Here is a 20,482-nt window from a genome sequence, read left to right as displayed (position 1 = left end):
TTCGGTTCTTTCAAACCACTGAGACAACGCTAGAATTCCTCCGGTACCATCGAAGAAGGTAGGTTTGCAGTTCATGAAGTCCTTATAAGTGCATCCCTGCACTCTTTGATGGACTTCACCAAATCTAGAGTTGCCACCGCTCGCATCACCAGAGTTCATTTGAGCCATGGCTACTGTCACAGCTGTAGTCACAGCCATTTGGAACATCACTGGATCGAACCGTGGAGGAGGAGTTTGAGTTGCCGGTCTTCCTCTGTTTGGACGCTTTCATGGAGGCATCTTTCACTGGAAGATCATAGAAATAATAGCAATAGTAAGAGTCTATTGCGAATATGAATAAAGTGTTTCATGGATTAAATCAACATAATCCAAAGATCAGAATAAGAGCCATAGTAATAGAGTAGTTAACTGCCAATTTACTGGTATTAATGATGTAATACAAGTTCATGAAAAATGACCTAACAGTAGGTCATACATCAAACCATAAGGAAAATGTTGGCAGTCTAGAGGTTTAATTAGAGTACTTTTAAGCTAGGAATGTTTACAGACAAGTGATCTACGAAACATAGAGAGGGAAGGCTAGTCCTTTAAACAAAAGAGTGAGGTAACTAGACGTCTTCTACTAGCGACGGTTACTTGTTGGGCGAATCCTCATATCCGCTAGCTGATGCATAACTTCTTGAAGGTGTCGTTCATGAGCCCTTTGACGTGCTCGGAGTTCCCTAACTTCGGCTCGGGATGCAGCTAGCTGTTGCTGCAGAGCCTCGTTGGTCCTCCTTGTCCTGTCCATGGCTTCTTCAAGTTGGCGGATGCGAACAGTGTTGAGATTCGAGTTGGCATCCACTTCTACAACTCGACCAATGGCTGCTTGACCCTGCTCGACATTCCTGGCAATCCTTCGGACCATGATGGGCAGAACCCGATCCGATGATCCTCCTTCGCTTATGTTGTAGAAGCTTCGGTCTCCATTGAAAGGTAAAGGCTGGTCCTGCTCCTCGCTCCATCGGTTCAAGGATATTGCCCACAGGGGAGTGGGACCCTAAAATGCCGGACGGGGGTTGGGGTTCGGAGCTTCAGGAGGTAGGTTGTTAACTTCTGGCTCGGAGTCGGATCTATCCGAAAAGCCTTCTGCTCGGTGGTCATCTAGAGGGATCTGGTGATCATCGTCCGACTCTTCGTCGAGCCATCCTCCATTGCCCTGGTTTGGGTAGTACGGATCGCCGGGAAGGTGGAAGCCATCCATGATATCTATGCGAGAAAAGGGGAAAGGAAGATTAATAGACGTACTAACCTAAAATACTTATAATGTGATCGTCACGAGTTAGCCCAATACTTGCATGATGCATACTAATTACATGTGAACGGGGCAGGATAGTCCGTCGAATAAGTGACCCTAACTCTAAATCCACAACCAAACAAAGAACAGGAAGTAAAGCAAAGATCACAGATTCTAAGTCTATAACGCCCTAATCACAGGTAACCGGAAAGTATCCATTTAGCAACTATTGCTCTACTAGTAATGACCCTTTTTAGTTCTCACATATGTATATTTTAGAGGTACAAAATACTCCTATAGTATTCTTATGCTAACGTTATTGTGGTAGTGTTGGTAAGTTTTAGACTTGTTGCAACACCACAACCAAACTTAGGCACATGCTAGTCACTCCCAGGAAAATGTAGTTGATCAGGCTACATCCCCCCAGATGTGACTATATGTCTTTAAGACCAATTGTGCTTTCCAACAATTTTAATACTTTTGTTCTGTTCTAGTGCGATACTGACTTCTGTGTTTTATAGAGGTGTGTGTATATATACTTAGTTAAATATTTTAAATACTTAACAGTATATATTCTTGGTCAGAGTGTTTTAGTCCCGAAGTGTTTATAGTTCGTATATCTTTTATAGGTTGATATACTTGATTCACTATAAACAATGCTCTGATACCAATCTGTCACACGCCAAAACCGATAACGGCGGAATACGTTTCGGGGTGGAGGACATCATGTACAGTAACATCACAATTGCATAATAGTAAAAACAAGAAACATACAACCATTTCATTACATAGAGAGTTTAATTACAAGTGTGTTCTATAAAGTTTCAATAGACACCAAAAGTAATACAAAAATAAGAGATGGATCTTGTATGCTCCATCTTCTCCAAAATGCTGCACCTGTACCTGTCTATCTTTGACCTGAGGATACAAGTTATTTTGAAAACGAGTATCAGCATAAAGCTGGTGAGTTCATAAGAATTTAGTGTGAATTTTATATAAAATGTATTAGAATATACAGTGTGAAAAACTGCAATTTACATTTATAAGTAGTAGAAAACCCTAGAAAATCCTATATTTTCCAGAAAATACGTCGTAAGTGAAAAAATCTAAGTTGCATGTAAGTATTACCATTGAAAATTGTTTGTTGTAAAAGTGTGGTACTAAATCTCCAGTATGTAGTATAGATAGAGGAAAAGTTATGCCTGTTGACAGTAATAGTGGTGCGATCTTCCATTAGTAATAGATACTTATTTACTTCGGGATATTAACTGAGACTTTAGTCTTAGTATTTTAGTGTGGATATAGTGTATTCCTTTTATGTGACCAATAGTGTGAGCAATAGAGGATCCCATGACCTTCCCGGTCATACATAGTGTAGTGAAGTAGTGCCATCCCTGGGCCTGCTCGGCTCAGACTGAGGTTAACAGTCGGGATATAATAGTGTCTGCCCCATATAGATCTATACATGTAGCGTCGCCTTCCTTCCGGAAAGCTCTGGTCACGGTGTGTAGCGCGTAGAGTGTCTTGTAGAGAATTAGTGTGCTATACTCTGGGTTAGTGCTTTCTCTTGTAATATAGTGTAGTAGTCTTTTGTATAGTTCATAGAGTGTTCTCTTATTCATGTATCATCTTGTAGTAGTATGAATTATAGAGTGTATCGTAGTAGTAGTAACGAGTAGTAGTGACCTTAACTATACCTATTATAGTTAACTTAGTGTGTATGGTTCTTGGCAAATATATGACAGAGACATCGAATGAGATGAAAATGTTCGTATCTAACACCAATATACATGATATGTAACTAAGAAATCAACGACAGTCGGACGGATAACTAATACCCTAAGCCCACATCAAACAAGAACAGGAAATAAGGCGAGCTATCGGTCCTAAGCCCTTCAAGTCTTACTTATATAAATATATTAGTGGAGATACCTTTTATAAGAAAAGTAATTTAATAAAAATCTTAACGAAATAAAGCATTTAGAAATTAGTTTATTTTTCCAAAGTAGTTTTGAAAACTTAAAGTTCTTTTATAAAGCGTAGTGATAAATCACATGTGATTGATTTCCATAAAAATGTATATTTGACTTGTCCCCCCCCCCTAAAACATATGAAAACATTAGAAAGGTTCATTAAGGGGTATGAACTCACCTGAAATCGAGTAAATCGGGTAATTCGGGTGAAGGTGTCGGTTGAGCGTTTGGTGTTAATTAAGGACTTGTACACCTTTTAAGACCCTATTAACATATGAGATATGTGTTTTACAAGAAATTAGTCACTTATACTTTTTATTAAAACATTTACCTATCCTATAATTGATTCGAGGTCTTATGGATTAGAAGTGGTTCTCGGGGATTGTACAAGACCAAAAGGGGGTAGTAGGTAGTCCAAGAGTTTACTCCCTTGGAGTTTACGGCCCAAAGGCCACTCCTTGGGAGTTTACGGCCGTAAGCCTCATGGCTTGGCCGTGAACTCTTGTTTACTCCCCAATCTTTGATGTTAAAGTCCTTATTTCATCCCAATAATTTTCTAGTGAAGGTTTAGGGCTTTTTAGGGGGTTTAAACCCTCATTTGATGAGGTTTGGGGGAGTTTACGGTCCTAGCTTATGCTTGGGCCGTAAACTCTAAATTACCCCTCAAAATGTGATGTTTAATGGTCCCAAACTCGAAATGGAATTTCCTAAAATCATATCCCAAGCCTAAACATGCATTGGAAGGGTTTTTGGGGCATTTTACATGGAAAAAGGGTGTTTACGGCCTAAGCATGTTCTTGGACCGTAAACCCTCCTTAATGACCTAAAACTTATGGTTTTGATGCTCAAACACTCCTAGGTAAAACCCCTAACTAGTATCCAAGCTTAAAAGAAGGAAATTTGGGGCTTTTTGGCACATTTTGGGTGTTTACGGCCTAAGGAGGTTCTTAGGCCGTAAACTCCCTTTTGATGGCCATATTGTGTGATTTTTGAGCTAACTCAATCATAAATGATATTTAGGACAAGTTAGGGTAGAAGATCTTACGTTTTGGAGGCGGGATTTGTGGTTTTTGGAGCCGGGAACGAGCTAGAGAGAGAAAGTAGTGAGAGAGAGGAGTTTGAGTGGTAAAAGAGTTCAAGGAAGTGTTACCCTTCCTTATATAGGTCTCGGGTGTTGCACCCGGTACACGGCTACCCGATGCTAAAGTTTAACGGGGTTTAAACTTTTTACCCGGGTTAAGTGGTTGAAAAATAATATAACTTTATTTCGTTAAATGGGACTAACATTAACGAGTTATATTTATTTTTACTAAAAGAATAATCACATATGAAATATAAATAAATAATTGAATATTTATTTATTATACGGCTCCAAATTACGGAACTTTTATAAATGACATATTCCGTTAGCGGAAACGGAATTATATAACGGATTTAACGTTGGGTTGTCACATATGCCGAGGTAATGAATGGTTCAATTTTATTGGCAATTCAGGCTCCTGTGTTTTGGTGTGGTTCTATTCGTGTGGGGTCCGGCAAGTATGGGGTTTCAGATTTTCAGACGGATTTCATTATATAATTGGTCAAGGAATTCATCAGATGGTTAGATTAGGGTGGGTCAGTTCGTAAAGCCGTGGGAAAACCACAACATGCATGGAACCAAGAAGTGGTAGGTCGTTGGAGGCCGGTTGTGATATAAGACTACAGTTGGTCTTGTTGCATTCACTTTTAGCATTCGATTTGGTAGCGCCAGGTTTGTTGGCCTGTTATGATCAGTTGGAGCCGTAAGTGGTGAGATAGCTTGGGGGCAATTATTGTTAGATGATGCCTTCATTCGGAAGTCACGTGGGGTGATTATGTGTGTCTTTTGACTCAGCAATTGGGCTGGAATCCGGTGTTTCAGTTAGAGGCATACAAGTTGGGACCAGGGAGCTCCCGACTACTTTGGAAGGCAACTAGGGGGCAGCGAGTTATGTTAAGATGTTATTAGTGATTTGGGACTCGCGCATGGAGTAGCTTGTTATTTGGAAAATATAGTAAGACATTTTCAGCTTCAATTGGATAATCTCAGAGTAAATGACTTGAACCTGTTGCACAACTCTCGTCCGAGTCTAACCGTTGCAGGGATGAGTCCTCTACTCGAAGGATTATCTGAGTTTTTTGTCAAGTGTAAGCCTTCTGCGACAATAATGGTCATTGATTCTGTCGGGGAGACAGACCAATTCGAGATTTTAGGTTTCAGGTATGGTAGGGCTAGTTATCTGCATGGGATTATGGATTCGTCTCCTTCGGGTTTGGAGAGTTTTGCTAAGGTTGGGTTCGATAGTCTTGGGGAGGCCATTATATGCTTGGGGATGTGGTTGCGCTCTTCAGGCTGTCTGGCATGCCTGGGATGGTAAGGAACGATTTCGAGGACGGAATCTAATTCAGGTGGGGGAGAGTTGTAACACCCGGAATCCTAAGGATCAATTTTTGGGAATAAATCCTATTTTGAGGTTTGAACATGGCGTGTTGGAGGAACCAACACGATGTGTCTAGTTAAGGAAAAATGCGGTTCTCATTAAGGTCAACACGACGTTTTGGTGTCTAAACACGGCGTGTTGGAAGCTGCGAAGGAAACCCTAATTTTAGGGCGTTGCACCCTATATAATGGCCACTGGCATCCTTACCACCCTCTATTGCTACTAAACTAAGTCTCATGGTGGCGTTCTTGATCTAGGATGAAGTTCTTGGTGCTAATTTTTGGCCTTTATGAAGGAAGAGGAGATCTTGAAGTTGACTTGCTTGGTAGATTGGCTATGGATCCAGAATTATCTCCTTTTGTATAGGCTTTCTAAGGTATCAAGTTTGAACCTTGACTTATAGATGTTTAGATCTCCACATAATGTGCTTTGTTGTGATTTGTTAAGGGCTTGTTATTCCAGATCTGAGTTTGTATTGGACTCCTTGAGCATAAAGAAGCAAGCTTTATGAGATATTTGGTTTCATGCGTGCATTAAGTCACTTATTAAGTCTCTTTTAAGCTTAAGAGCATCATTCATGCATGCATAAGTGTAAAGTTGGCAACTTTACGTGGTTTTCCAGCTCAAGGAAGTCAGATCTATGTTTTGGGGTTATGCCTTTAAAGATTAAGTGTTTAATGGTTAAGCCCTTACACTATCAAGCCTTATGGTTGGGTTTTGGACCCTTTTTGGTAGTCTCTATTGGCAAAGATAGAAACTTTACCCTTCTAAGTCTCATTTTGGCCTAGATTTGAGCTTTGGAGCTCTTGGAATCAAAGAAAGTAGCTTAATGTATTAAGTTGTTGGAATTCAGGCAAACACGACGTGTTTGCGAGTCAACACGGTGTTGGCTGGGATTTTTACCAACTGTGTGGATGATAGCAAAGCACGACGTGTTGGCAAGTCAACACTGGATGTTTAGTCAACATGGACTACTAAATTTGACTTTGACCAAAAGTTTGCCAGGGTTGTCCATGGGATATTTTGGGCCTTGGTTTAGGGCTAACTTATGAAGAGGGTAAAAAGGTCTTTTACCCTAGTTCAGACACTTAGTTTGAGTCGGATCCGATTATTGATGGATGGTTAACTTGTGATTGATAGCGCGAGGATTCTTGCTGACTATCAATCAGAGATTCTTTATGTGGGATTTAGCAGTGCGATGTGAGTTTCCTCATTGGGCTTAGCGGGTCGAAGGCACCAATGCCGGCCCATGATTATGCAATGTTAGAATGCTACTTGTAAGTGTGAAACTTGCAGGTGTTATGTGCTTATATGCTTACCGGGCAGGGCCCGATGTTGGGCGGGGACCGATGACTATTTTGTATGTTATGTATCATTGTGATTATCGCATGGGTATATGTTTACTTAATATATGCTATATGATATATGTATGTCGGGTGGGGCCTATTATGTGTTTATTTATGTATGTGTGGTATGTGGTATCTTGGGGAACTCACTAATATTTGTGGTTACAGTTTTCAGTTTATGTTTCAAGTTCTTTGGTTTTCTATTGGAAGAGCTTGGGACGATTGCAGTTCACACACCATATGGTTCCACATTCTATGAATTACTCTGATTCGATGATGTTTTGATAAAGCTCGATTAACTTGGTTTTATGAAAGTGTTATGTATTAACGATTTATTAATCTAAAAACGAAAATTTTATGTCATTATTTTGGGACGTTACATTGTTCTTTTATTAGAATAAACTCATGATGAAAAGTTTTTTTGTTCGATTTTATTAGCTTTTAGTTTTTAGCTTAAACACAAAGTTTTAAATCCAAAAACTTTTTCAAATAACGTTCAACAAAAAAACTATTTTGTATTTTTTTTTCAAATTGACTTAAATACCATTTTTTTTAAATTATATTACTAGTATTATATTTTACAAAGATATAATTTTATGTCAATTTTACATATTTAAAAGCTTTTAGATATTTTACCGAACACTTATATACAAAATAAAAGCTATTAAATTCGATTGACATTTTTTAAACTTTTTGACATGTAGAAATCTTTATACAAAGCATTCATCACATTTTAGTTTACAAGAATTGGTTGTGTCTAAAAAAAAATGTAAAAATAGATCATTCGATTTGGTAAAAACATTTATTTTGTTCAACCTTTTTAATAGGACGATACAAACATGTACTATTTCTATGACTTTCTGTTAGATTAATCGATTTATTACAAGATGAAATCTGGGATAATTTTAGTTTTAGGGGTATTTTAGGAAACATTTATTTTATGCAATTTTTGTGTTAGAGTAGGAGTCTAGTTTATTAGTATAGTAGGTGAATATCCGCGCGTTGCGCAGAATAAAATTAAAACTTTTGGTAATCTTATGTTATTGAAAATATTTATATCATTTATATTAAATATAAAATAATGATTATTACATTTAGTTTATATAAAATTATAATTATTTTGAACAATAGATAAATTAACGCTTATTAAAATCAGATCATTTAATGGTTTCAACTTGTATTTTACATGTGTTTAAAATTAGTAAAATTTGTCAACTATTTTAACTTACTACTGTTATGATTTATTATTATTCTTTTTAACTTAACGATGTTTTAATCTCATCATGATGAATATTTAAATTATCAACAACTATTAATAATGTAACATAATTTAATTTCTAAATTTCTATTATATTTAACTATTATTATTATAAATTAATTCAAAAACAACTGAACTGAATTTTAGTTATTATAAAATATAGTTTTCAGACACCTTTTAGTTAATTCGATTCATCAATTTAGGTTCTTTAATATTTATTATATTTAATGTTTTCCTTTTAACTATGTTAAAAAATATATATTGAATTTTTTAAAACATTATTTGATATTTTACTTTTGGTTTTAAATTTTCCACTAAATCTTTAAGCTTATTTGATATATTAATGTATGTTATTTATCTAACTATATATTGAATTTAACAAATTAAGTATATTATATTGATAAACCACACATTCTTCCATTTATGATAATGTTTACAACTAAAAATATATTTAAGTTAACAAATTAAATATATTGTACGAAAATATGAAAAGTTGAGAGTTTCAAATGAATTTGGTGAAAGAAGAAATGTTTCCTTTATAATATAGTACTAGGCGAATGCCCGCGCATTGCGCAGAAGCATCTATATAACTGAAATCTTTATATGTTTTTTTAAATATGACAATAATATTATTGTAAAATTTGATATAATAAATCATATACTAAGAAGATATAATATATTGATTATTTTGAAGAGTAAATTACACGAATGGTCCCTATGTTTGGGGTGATTTGCATGCTTGGTCCCTAACTTAATTTTTTAACTCGGAAGGACACTACTATTTGTTTTTGTTATGCGCTTTGTCCCTACTGTTTGTTTTTTGTTACGCATTTGGTCTCTGTCTTACCTAAAAAGACTATTATTTAAATAGGAAAATATTATGGGGTATGTAATGTAAGGTGAATGGGTGGGGTTGGGGTGTGTTTATTTAAATAAATTAGAAAATCAAGGGGAGAAATAGTCTTTTTAGATAAGCCAGGGACCAAGTGCTTAACAAAAACAAATAGTAGGAACCTTCCGAGTTAAAAAAAATAAGTCAGGGACCAAACATGCAAATTACTCTAAACCATAGGGACCATTCATGTAATTTACTCTATTTTGAATTATATGATAATATATACATCTATTAAAACTGCATAATCTCAATCTTTTGAATGACCTCTACCCACCGGTTACTCATGAATAAAATAAAATATAATATATAGTTTAATGTTATTTATAGTTGTAGTTATTATTAATTAATTTTTTAAAATTTATTTGCTTAACTTTTTAATTTCTATCATTGTAATTATTTAAAACATCAAACAAATTTTTTTGATTTTAAAGGTAACAATATAATCATTTATATATAGTTATTTTTAACTATTGTTAATGTAAGTTATTTTGAGCTAATTATTTGAAAACTTTTAACGATTATAAAAATATCTTTATGAAATATTTTAGTTAAATTGATATTAAAATTTAGTTTTTACATTTAGCACTATAATTTATTATTTTTAACTATTCACAAAATATTCTTTGAGTTTTTTAAATGTAACTGAAATTTATATTGAAGTTGACCCAGTAATGTTATATTTAAATTAACAATTTAAGTATTTTGTCAATAATGTTCAAAAGTTATGACTTTAAATTGATAATGGTTTGCATACAACAACATATTATATCAAATAAATTAAGTATAATATGTTAAAAGTTAAAGACATAACTTTATAAGTAGAACTAAAAATATTATTTTAATATTGAAATTTAATTTATTTATAAATACACTTTAGGTTTGATACTTATTTAACCTTATTAACCAACTTATAATCATTATTAGAAAGACACTATAATTTATCACTTTTAACTATTTACAAAATATTATTTCGGTTGTTTAAGTTGAACAAAAATTTATATTTAAGTTGATCCTGTAAGGTTATATTTAAATTAATAATTTAAGTATTTTATATAAATTGGTCAAAAGTTGTAGCTTTAAAATGATAATGATTTACATACAACAACATATTAGACCTAATAAATTAAGTATAATATGTTAAAAGTTAAAAACATAACTTTATAAGTAGAAGAAAATATATTCTTTTAATATTGAAATTTAGTTTATATATGATTACACTTTAGGTTTTATATTTATTTAACCTTATTAACCAATTTATAACCATTATTAGAAAGAAATTGAAAAGTCACGGAAGTTTCAAATGAATGTGGTGAAAGGAAAAATAAATGGGAGTTTCAAATGAATGTGGTGAAAGAAAAAATGCTAGCTTTATAAGTATATATAATGATAATGATATGATATGATGATAAGGTTAATGTTTAGTATGTTTAAATTAACTTTTCCAGCAATAATATTTACCAAGTAATTCCTAGTTCTTGTTATTTTCTTTTTCTTTGTTCAGTCCATACCTCGGGCAACAAGGTAATATCATGTGGTAAACTTACACTTGGTATCAGAGCCTAGGGCGGCCGGTTTGAGAGCCGGTTTCAAGAAAACTATAGCCTTTCGCTACAGGACAGACACAACGGGAACCGAGTTCGGTTTAAGATAGTGTGGATTGTTTTTTGGCGCGAGTTGAAGCATCTCAACAGCAGCCCTGATTTTTCTTGATCGGGCTTGTTGTAATGTGGAGTGAGACTAACCATAGGTGCGGAATAAACGGACAGGAAGATGTCAAAGAGGGTGGCTTTGATTCGGTTTGTTTTGTGGGTGACGAAAGACGGTAAAGGTGGCTGTGACCTTGTCTTGTTGTTCGGTGGAAAAGTGCTCTCTTAACATGCTTGATTAAATAGGTCGGGGTATTCAAATGAGAGAATAGGATGCCGATGGTTAAATAAGGAAGTTCGAAGACCTATCAAGTTCCGGTTTTGACTCCAACAAATTATCCGGTGTGGGGAATCAAAGTCAAGTTGATTATGGATGCACACGACATATGTGAGAAGGTAGAACCGAGGGTGTTCGTTGGAAGTAGGGGTGCAAACGAGCCAAGCTACTCGCGAGCTACTCGGGATCGGATCGTTAAAAGCTCGACTCGAAATCAATTTTAATAGAGTCCGAGCCGAGCTCGAAATTAATATTAAGCTCGTTTATTAAACAAGCTTGAGCTCGAGCCTATGTCATTAAGCTCGATTAGGCTCGCGAGCCTAATCGAGCCTTTGCATTATATAATTTATTATTATTTATATATATTAAAATAAAAACATATTAGGGGAATTATGGATTTAGTATATTGGTAAACGAGCTTCTTAACGAGCTCGAGCCGAGCTTAAGCTTATTTAGGCATGTTAGATAAAAATCGAGTCGAGCCCGAGCCCGAGCCCGAGATTGTATAATTCTTTATGAGCTTGAGCTGAGCTCAATTCAAGAAAGCTCGAATCGATCCGAGCTCGAGCTTCATATAAATTAAACGAGCCCGAGCCGAGCCTGGCCAGGCTCGGGCTCGACTCGGCTCGTTTACACCCCTAGATGGAAGAATCTCTCGGAATATGATTGATCGGAAAAGGTATGGTTATCAAGACAATAAAGGAATGGACAAATAACACAGTGTGAACATTATGGCATTAGATTTCAAATCGGGTGGCTTTGGATGTCGCCAAAGAAGAGGTCGTCAATTCGAAAAAAGTCGAGATGGTAATGAACGTGTCCAAAGGGATGTCATGTTACATGTTACGTAGGTTGTAAACAATCAAAAGGTAGTGAGGACTTTCAATGTGACCGAGGTGGAGTTCGGGTGTCCAGGAAAGGTCGAGAATCATAGTGGTTGCTGCCTTGGTAAAACTGGTTGCTGGAATAAGGTTCAACAAGATTTTGTGTGGTTCAATGATGATGATAGAATGTAACACTTATATGGTATGTACCTTATGGTCCTTTTATTTTTGTAATTGTGCATTTTAGTCCCTTAAGTAGTACGCGGGGCGTACCACTTGGTACGCTTAGCATGCTATTTGAAAAGCCAGTAAGCGTAAGTGCTGGAGGCATTGAGGACAGAGAGACTTTTCGCAAAGTTCTCCAAGTGTGAGTTCTGGTTGCGTGAGGTGTAGTTTCTGGGGCACCTTGTCAACCAGGATGATATTCAGGCCGATTCAGTCAAGGCTAAGGGTGTGATGCAGTGGGAGGTTCCGAGGTCTCCATATGAGATTTGGTGTTTTCTTGGTTTGGTGGGTTATTATCGAATATTCATCCATGATTTCTCCAAGATAGTTATTCCTTTGACTCGACTGACAAAGAAGACAATTACATTTCACTGGGGGCCTGAGCAACAGGCAGCTTTTGAGACTCTTAGACAGTGGCTGTGTGAGACACCGATTTTGACCCTTCCGGAGGGTGTCAATGATTTCGTGGTTTATTGTGATGCTTCGATTTATGGATTAGGAGTGGTGTGGATGCAGAGGGGTCATGTGATCGCCTACGTCTCGAGGCAGTTGAATCCTCATGAGGTGAATTATCCGATGCATGACTTGGAGTTGGGGGTCGTGGTTTTTGCCCTTAAGATTTGGAGGCATTACCTCTATGGGGTTCGTTGTACCAAATACACGGATCGCAAGAGCATGAGTTATTTGATGAATCAGCCGAATTTGAATATGTGGCAGCGCTAGTGGTTGGATGTGATGAAGGACTATGATGGCAAAATCCTTTATCACCCGGGAAAGGCCAATGTGGTGGCCGATGATCTTAGCCGTAAGGCGGTCGCGACTCTGATCATAGATATATGCTTAAGGATGACTTTGATTACTCCACTATTGAAGCATATCCGGGAGGCACATGTTGAGGCTATGAAGGAAGAGCATCGAAAAAGCAAGCGTATTGTGGTTCAGGTGTCTTCCTTCGAATATGATAGTCGTGGTTTGTTGACTATACATCGACAAGTCTGGGTTCCGTACTAGGGTGGTGTGTGCCAGATTCTGATGGAGGAGGATCACAAGTCGAGATTCTCCATTCATCCCAGGGTGACGAAGATATACAAAGATCTTCATCCTGATTATTGGTGGCCCTGCATGAAGCGGGATGTGGCATGATACATGGAACGGTGCTTGACCTACAGGAAGGTCAAGGCCGAACACCAGCATCCTAATGACAAGATGTAGCCGTTGGAGATTCCTGTATGGAAATGGGAAGACATCACCATGGATTTTATCACGAAGCTTCCCAGGACCGCGCGTGAAGTAGATACGATATGGGTCATTGTGGATCGTTTGACCAAGAGCGCTCATTTCATTCCAATTCAAGAGAGTATTTCTGCAAAAAAGTTGGTCAAGATTTATATCAGGGAGGTGGTGGCATGTCTTGGGGTGTCGGTATTGGTGGTTTATGGCATGGATGTTCGGTTCACTTCTAGCTTCTGGAAAAGATTTCATGATGAGTTGGGCACTCGTCTTCATTTCAGTACAACTTTCCATCTGCAGACAGATGGTTAAATCGAGCTGACCATTCAGACTCTCGAGGATATGTTGCATTCTTATGTGTTGGACTTTGGTGGGAGTTGGGATACGTATCTTCCGTTAGCAGAATTTTCGTATAACAATAGTTATCATGCTAGAATTGATTGACCTCCTTTTGAGATGCTCTACGAGATGAAATGCAGGACCCCGATTTGTTGGGCGAGGTCGGTCAGCTAGTTATGCGGAGTACCAAGGTGGTTCTTAAGACCACTAAGTTGATTCAGAAGGTTTGGAGCAAGCTCCAGAAAGCTCAGAGTCGGCGGAAGAGTTATGCCGACAGACGCCAGTCAGACTTAGTCACTTAGAGTTCCCGGTGGGAGATATGGTTCTTTTGAAGATGTCACCTAGGAAAGGTTTCATCCAGTTCAGGAAGCGGGGCAAGCTGGGCCCCATATATATTGATCCCTTCAGGGTTTTGGCCCAGGTGGGCCGGGTTGCGTATCGTTTAGATATTCCAGGCCAGCTCAGTCAGATTCATAGCACACCTTATTTCTCTCAATTGCGGAAGTGCCTTGTAGATGATTCCGTAGTGGTGCCATTGGAGGATATTCAGGTAGATGACCGCCTGAATTATATTGAATGACCGGTGACGATTCTAGATCGAAAAACGAAAACCTTAATGAACAAGGTAATTGAGTTTGTGAATGTGCAATGACAGCACCGCAAGGGTTCAGAGTGGACTTAGGAGCCCAAAGATGAGATGAGGGAGCATTACCCAGATTTAGTTGGAGTAGCGGACTTTGAGGATGAAATATGATTCAAGTGGGGGAGAATTATAACACTAATAATCTGGTATGTATCTTATGGTCCTTTTATTTTTGGAATTGCGCATTTTAGTCCTTGAAGTAGTACGTGGGGCGTACCACTTGGTACGCTTAGCATACTAGTTGAAAAGCTAGTACGTGGGGGGTACCACTTGGTACGCTTAGCGTAGTAGTTGAAAAGTCAGTACACGAGGCGTACCACTTGGTATGCTTAGCGTACTGAGTTGATGGTGAGTTGGGACCCAGGTCACGTACGCTGGGCGTACATATGTGTACTCTAGGCATACATGGACTTTAATGAAACCCTAGTTGGGGGTTTTGCACCCTATATAAACATCATTATTCATTAGGGCTGGTCTCCTTATCAGTCTCTAAAGCCCCAAAAACCCTAGAAACGAGTCTTAGCCTCCATTGTTGAGTGTTTGAGCCTTTGGTGAGAATTTGGTGTCTGTCTTGTGCTTTTTGAATGAGTTGGAGAAGCTTGAAGTTGCTTAGCTTAGAGAGAAGGTCTTGGATCCAGAATCACCACCTTTTTTGCAAAGCTTTTGAGCTCTGGGTTTTGTCAGACCAGCAGTCAGGGATTATCTGTTTGATTCAATAGTGAGAGGTGAGTTTCCTTACTGGATTTAGCGGGTCGAAGGCACCAATGCTGACCCATGATTATGCTATGTTAGTATGCTATCTGTCTGCGTGACTCTCGCATGTGTTATGTGCTTATATGCTTATTAGACAGGGCCCGATGTCGGGCAGGGCCTGGTTACCATTTTGTATGCTATGTATCTTTGTGATTATTGCATGTGTTTACTTGATATATGTTATATGTTATATGTATGTCGGGCGGGGTCCGATTTGTTTACCGAACGAGGCTCGATGTAAGGCGGGGCCTGATGTCGTATGGGGCCCATTATATGTTATTATGTATGATATGTGGTATTTTGGGGTACCCACTAAGCTTTGTGCTTACGATTTTCAGTTTATGTTTCAAGTACTTCTGGTTCCAAGGAGAAGAGCTCGGGTTGACTGCATCGCACACACCACATGAATTTTGCTTTTGAGATATCACTCTGATTGTTTTGATGTTGAAATACTTATTTTCATTTGAGTTATATGGATAATGTTTTTGGAATACTACTATATTTAAATTAAAAATGAAATTTCTTGATCATATTTTTGGGACGTTACATAGTATGTGGCTCTCGTTTTCAAATGGTAAACATGGTGTTGCTTAAAGCAACTGTTGTCGACGGGTTTTGCAGGTGAAGCAGCCGATAGGTCGACGATGAACAAATGTTGTGAATGTGGTGGTGTTCGTCGGTGGTTAATGGCGGAGAAACATAGTTATAAGTGATAGGCGTGGACAAACTGATAAGGGGGTGATTGTTGTATTAATCGGTTTATTACAAGAGGAAATCTGAGATAATTTTAGTTCCAGGGGTATTTTAAGAAACATTACTTTTATGCAGTTTTTGTGTTAGAGTAGGAGTCGAGTTTTATTAGTAGAAATAATGTTAATGTTTAGGATGTTTAAGTTAACTTTTTCCAGCAATAAAATTCACAAAGTAATTCCTCGTTTTTGTTCTTTTTTTCTTCTTTGTTCAGTTCATATATTGGACACCAAGGTAATATCAGGTGGTAGACATACACGCACTCAAGGTCTGAAACACTTGAAAAGTACAAAATCACTTTCTTTTAAATTTGTGCGTTTCAAATGTTTCATTGTAATATATCAAACAATTGGGTGGTAAAAGCCACTGATGAAAAATTTCACTAATTGTTTGATTACAACCCGAAATTTTATTTGTTAAAGATGTATCTTAGAAGAAGCATGTGTAAAATTTTAATTAGACAATTTGTTGTTATTATGTCAAATGGATTTTAGTGGCAACTGGACTTTTTTCTTGCCACGTCTTGAATAAATTTCAATTTTGTGTTTTGAAAATGAGAAATTAAATTGCTTCCTACTTTTTATGCCTACAAATGTTCCTACCCAATAAGATTATGACAAGTGTCATCATTCCATATTTTTTTAACTAACTCATTAAGGCTATATTAGGAATGTATTAAATTAAATTAAATTAAATAGTGATTTGTCATAATCTTATTGGGTAGGAACATTTGTAGGCATAAAAGGTAGGAGGTAATTTAATTTCTCTTTGAAAATAGTGCGGTGCATTTATGAGATTTTGGTAACAAGTTAGAAATTAGTAAGATAGAAGGGACGACTTAGGAGAAGAGTTTCCATAATTCTCCTTACTGTAGGGACCATGCAAAATTTTAATCAACCTTATAACCCCAAAAATGTCTTAGTTTACATATCTTGTATATATATTATGAAAATATGGCATTGACCGACCAATTTAGTTATTCAATATTTCTGGATCAATTTACACACCCAATTGGTTGTATTATAATTTCATTTTCTTTTGATATTATTATATAATAGTATATTGCTAAATAAGATTTAAAAAAATCATAATTAAAAAAGGGTTAATGATGAAAACTATAGGAATTCCGAAGTAGCAGTTTCGGTGACCAATTTTCTCAAGTAATGCAGGAGAATACTATTAAACCCTTTGGAAAAAATGAATTCTTATGCATTGTGGTGGCAAATGAGCAGATACTAAGGACATCTATAATTCATTGAACTCTATAGAGTTCAATAGATTGTTACATCATTCATTAAACATCTATACAATATTATTTGCAACCCATTAAACACCTATTCAATCCTAATCACCACTTTATTCATTCTATTGAGCCATTCAATGATCATTTTGTTGGAACTTTGTTAAATGAAAACACTCTCTTTGGGACTTGTCCCACATTGGAAGAAAGAGGAAATTTATACTCCTTTAAAAAGCCTCCTACTAGTTGTTTACTAATTAGATCAAAGGCTTGGAATAGAGGGATTTGGTTGGATTTGGTGATTGGGCTAGTCAAATTGGTCTTGAAACCTTATATTAATATATATATTTAATGGTCAAAGATTGGCCTTGGACCTTGGGGTCTCATTGACTTTTATTATATATTAAAAATCTATTAAATTCGTTTTAACAGTTTTGATAGTTATTTTCGGTTAGCAGTTTTGGAGGGAAAAACCAGTCAATCTATATGTATAAATAGATCACCAAAGACCAGATTTCAGGTTTAGAAAAAATACACACAGATTCCTCATATAATTTCGTACGCCAAATACAATGAAGGGAACATAGAGAATTTCATCAGAATCAAGAGAAGTTCTTGGTTGATTGTTTCGGTTAGCAGTTTTGGAGGGAAAAACCAGTCAATCTATATGTATAAATAGATCACCAAAGACCAGATTTCAGGTTCAGAAAAAATACACACAGATTCCTCATATAATTTCGTACGCCAAATACAATGAAGGGAACATAGAGAATTTCATCAGAATTAAGAGAAGTTCTTGGTTGATTGTTGTATCCTCTAGACAGATCCCTACCAGAGAAATTTCTGTCTTAGGACACTGCAATTTGCAGGCCTCAATCTACATATTTTTCGTTTTTTGTGTTTCTGTTGTAAACATAAACCATCAAGTATGTTTTCTGTAAACTGATTATTGTATATATATATATATATATATATATATATATATATATATATATATATATATATATATATATATATATATATATATATTTCAATTTCGTTTGTTTTATTTCAATTAATCTTGTTGATTGTATACTTCTGTCATAACACATTTAACTCTTCCATTCAACTCTATTTCATGTCATCATCTACATTTCATTTAACTCTTATTCAATCCTAGTTATCACCATATTCAACTCTTATACTACTTTGCTCTAAAGAAGAATCACGGTGTGGGGATTGTCAAGCTATTGAAATAGATGACAATGATCTTTTAAAAGCTGTGAATTCTTCATGTATTGTTTTGGCAAAGGTTTGGGATGTTCAGTTCACTTAATTGCAAACATTAGTAAAGTTGTAAAAAAGAAGACTTTGGTGAAGTTGAGGTGTATTACATTGGTGGATTGTGGTTGTGGATATAATTTAAAACTCGAAGTTCTTGTCTCAAATTCAAACAACACGAAGATACAAAATGGTACTTAGGAAAGGTTAATTTGGATTGAAATTGAGGGGTTACCATTATGTTCATGAACTCCCAAGGGTTTTAAAAAATATCTCATATATTTTACCTTTTATAATAACAACAAAAGCATAGAAGTTTCTTTTTATCTTTTAACCTTTAAAAGAAAAAACAAAAGCCGACAAGTTTCTTTAATAAATAAACATTTTAAAGAAGTATTCTAAAATATTTTAGTATTTAGGAAGAGGAAGCACCAAAGGAGACTTTCCAATGTTTGCTATTTAATGGCCTCCTACTTACACTTTTTTCCCACACCATCTCTTTCACACACACACACACAAACCCGCCGCACAAACAGTCATGGGATCAGTAAGCAAGGAGATACTGCACGACGTTCCTCCATACATAAGAGTCTACAAAGATGGAACCATCGAAAGACTCGTCGGCTTAGACGTTGTTCCTGCATCTTTCGATATCGACACCGGTGTCACCTCCAAGGACGTCGTAATCTCTCCAGAAACCGGTGTCTCCGCCAGGCTCTACCGTCCAACTCTCACCACCGCCTCAGAAAAACTCCCTCTCGTCATCTACTTCCACGGCGGAGCATTCTGCATCGCATCGCCCTTCTATCCCAAGTACCACCAGTCACTTACCAACCTCGTTTCAGAAGCACGTGTCATCGCCGTCTCCGTCGATTACCGGCTCGCACCAGAGCACCCACTTCCGGCAGCCTTCGATGACTCACACGCCGCTCTCTGGTGGGTCTCCTCCCATGCTCCCGGTGGAACCGGGACGGAAGAATGGATAAAAGAAAACGTTGACTTCGACCGTATCTTCCTCGCCGGCGACAGCGCCGGAGCAACCATAGCTCACGACATCGCCATGCGAATAGGATCAAACCCAGACCCGACAATTCCGAAACTCTCGGGTATTATTTTAATAAACCCGTATTTCTGGGGAAAAGAGCCAATCGGGTCAGAGAAAGCGGATCCTGTGAGGAAAGCTATGGTGGACAAATGGTGGGAGTTCGTATGCCCATCGGATTCCCATCTCGGATTAGACGACCCGTTAATCAACCCGCTGAGGGACGGAGCTCCGGATATGTCGGGTCTGGGTTGCGGGCGGGTGATTGTAACCGTTTCTGAAAAGGATATATTAAGAGATAGAGGGTGGGCGTATTATGAAACTCTGGTGAAGGGCAAATGGGAAGGCAAAGTAGAGATGATGGAGATCGAAGGTGAAGATCATGTATTCCATATTTTTGACCCTAATGGGGAAAAAGCCGTAAATATGATGAAAAGGTTGGGTAGTTTTATAAACCAACAATAAATTTGTCTATTAAGATATATGATCAATTTGATCATTAATTTATCACCTATAAAATTGAAGCTCTTATCGAGTTAGATTAATGACGTGTATTTCATGAAAAAAAGAAGGTAAAAGTCGTCTGTCGTTTCGAGGCTCGAAACTTTCGTCTAATGCTTTATATGATTTGTAATTTATGTTATTAAGTAGTTTGTTGAATGTATTTGTTTAGAATACTATCTAAATTAGAAAGTTTATTGTTGTTTGTTTTTGTTAACGGCTAAACTTTTATACAATTAGCAAGACTTGTAGAAAAATAAAAATCATTACCAATATAAAAGAGCAAAGTTTTATAACCAATCAACCAAACTAAGTTTTAATTTAAACATGTTACAAAATAAATTTAACAATTACAAGCTTGTCCAAAGGCTATATTTCCTCTGTTTTTGAGACAAACAAAATTAAATTTATAAAATTCCGAAGCACACAAATTTTTGGAAGAACAATCGCATCAAAACCTACTTTTAGTTTTTATTTAGGCTTGAATAATTAATGTGATTAACACATGAAGAAACCGAAACATTATCAATATCTCACCAAGT

At 36.7% G+C, this 20,482-nt stretch overlaps 1 protein-coding gene across 1 annotated transcript; it reads left to right on the top strand.

Moving 5' to 3' along the window:
• Positions 1-18,864: 18,864 nt before the first annotated feature.
• LOC111876204 (probable carboxylesterase 2) lies at positions 18,865-20,145 on the top strand. Its single transcript, XM_023872745.3, has one exon. It carries the CDS (start codon positions 18,936-18,938, stop codon positions 19,902-19,904), a length of 969 nt encoding a protein of 322 aa, XP_023728513.1. The 5' UTR covers positions 18,865-18,935; the 3' UTR covers positions 19,905-20,145.
• The last annotated feature ends 337 nt before the right edge of the window (positions 20,146-20,482 follow it).

This window comes from Lactuca sativa, chromosome 1 (genome assembly GCF_002870075.4).
Source record: "Lactuca sativa cultivar Salinas chromosome 1, Lsat_Salinas_v11, whole genome shotgun sequence".
Lineage (NCBI taxonomy): Eukaryota > Viridiplantae > Streptophyta > Magnoliopsida > Asterales > Asteraceae > Lactuca > Lactuca sativa.
Note: the sequence above shows the minus strand (reverse complement) of the source record. Positions and strands in the feature narration are given on the sequence as shown.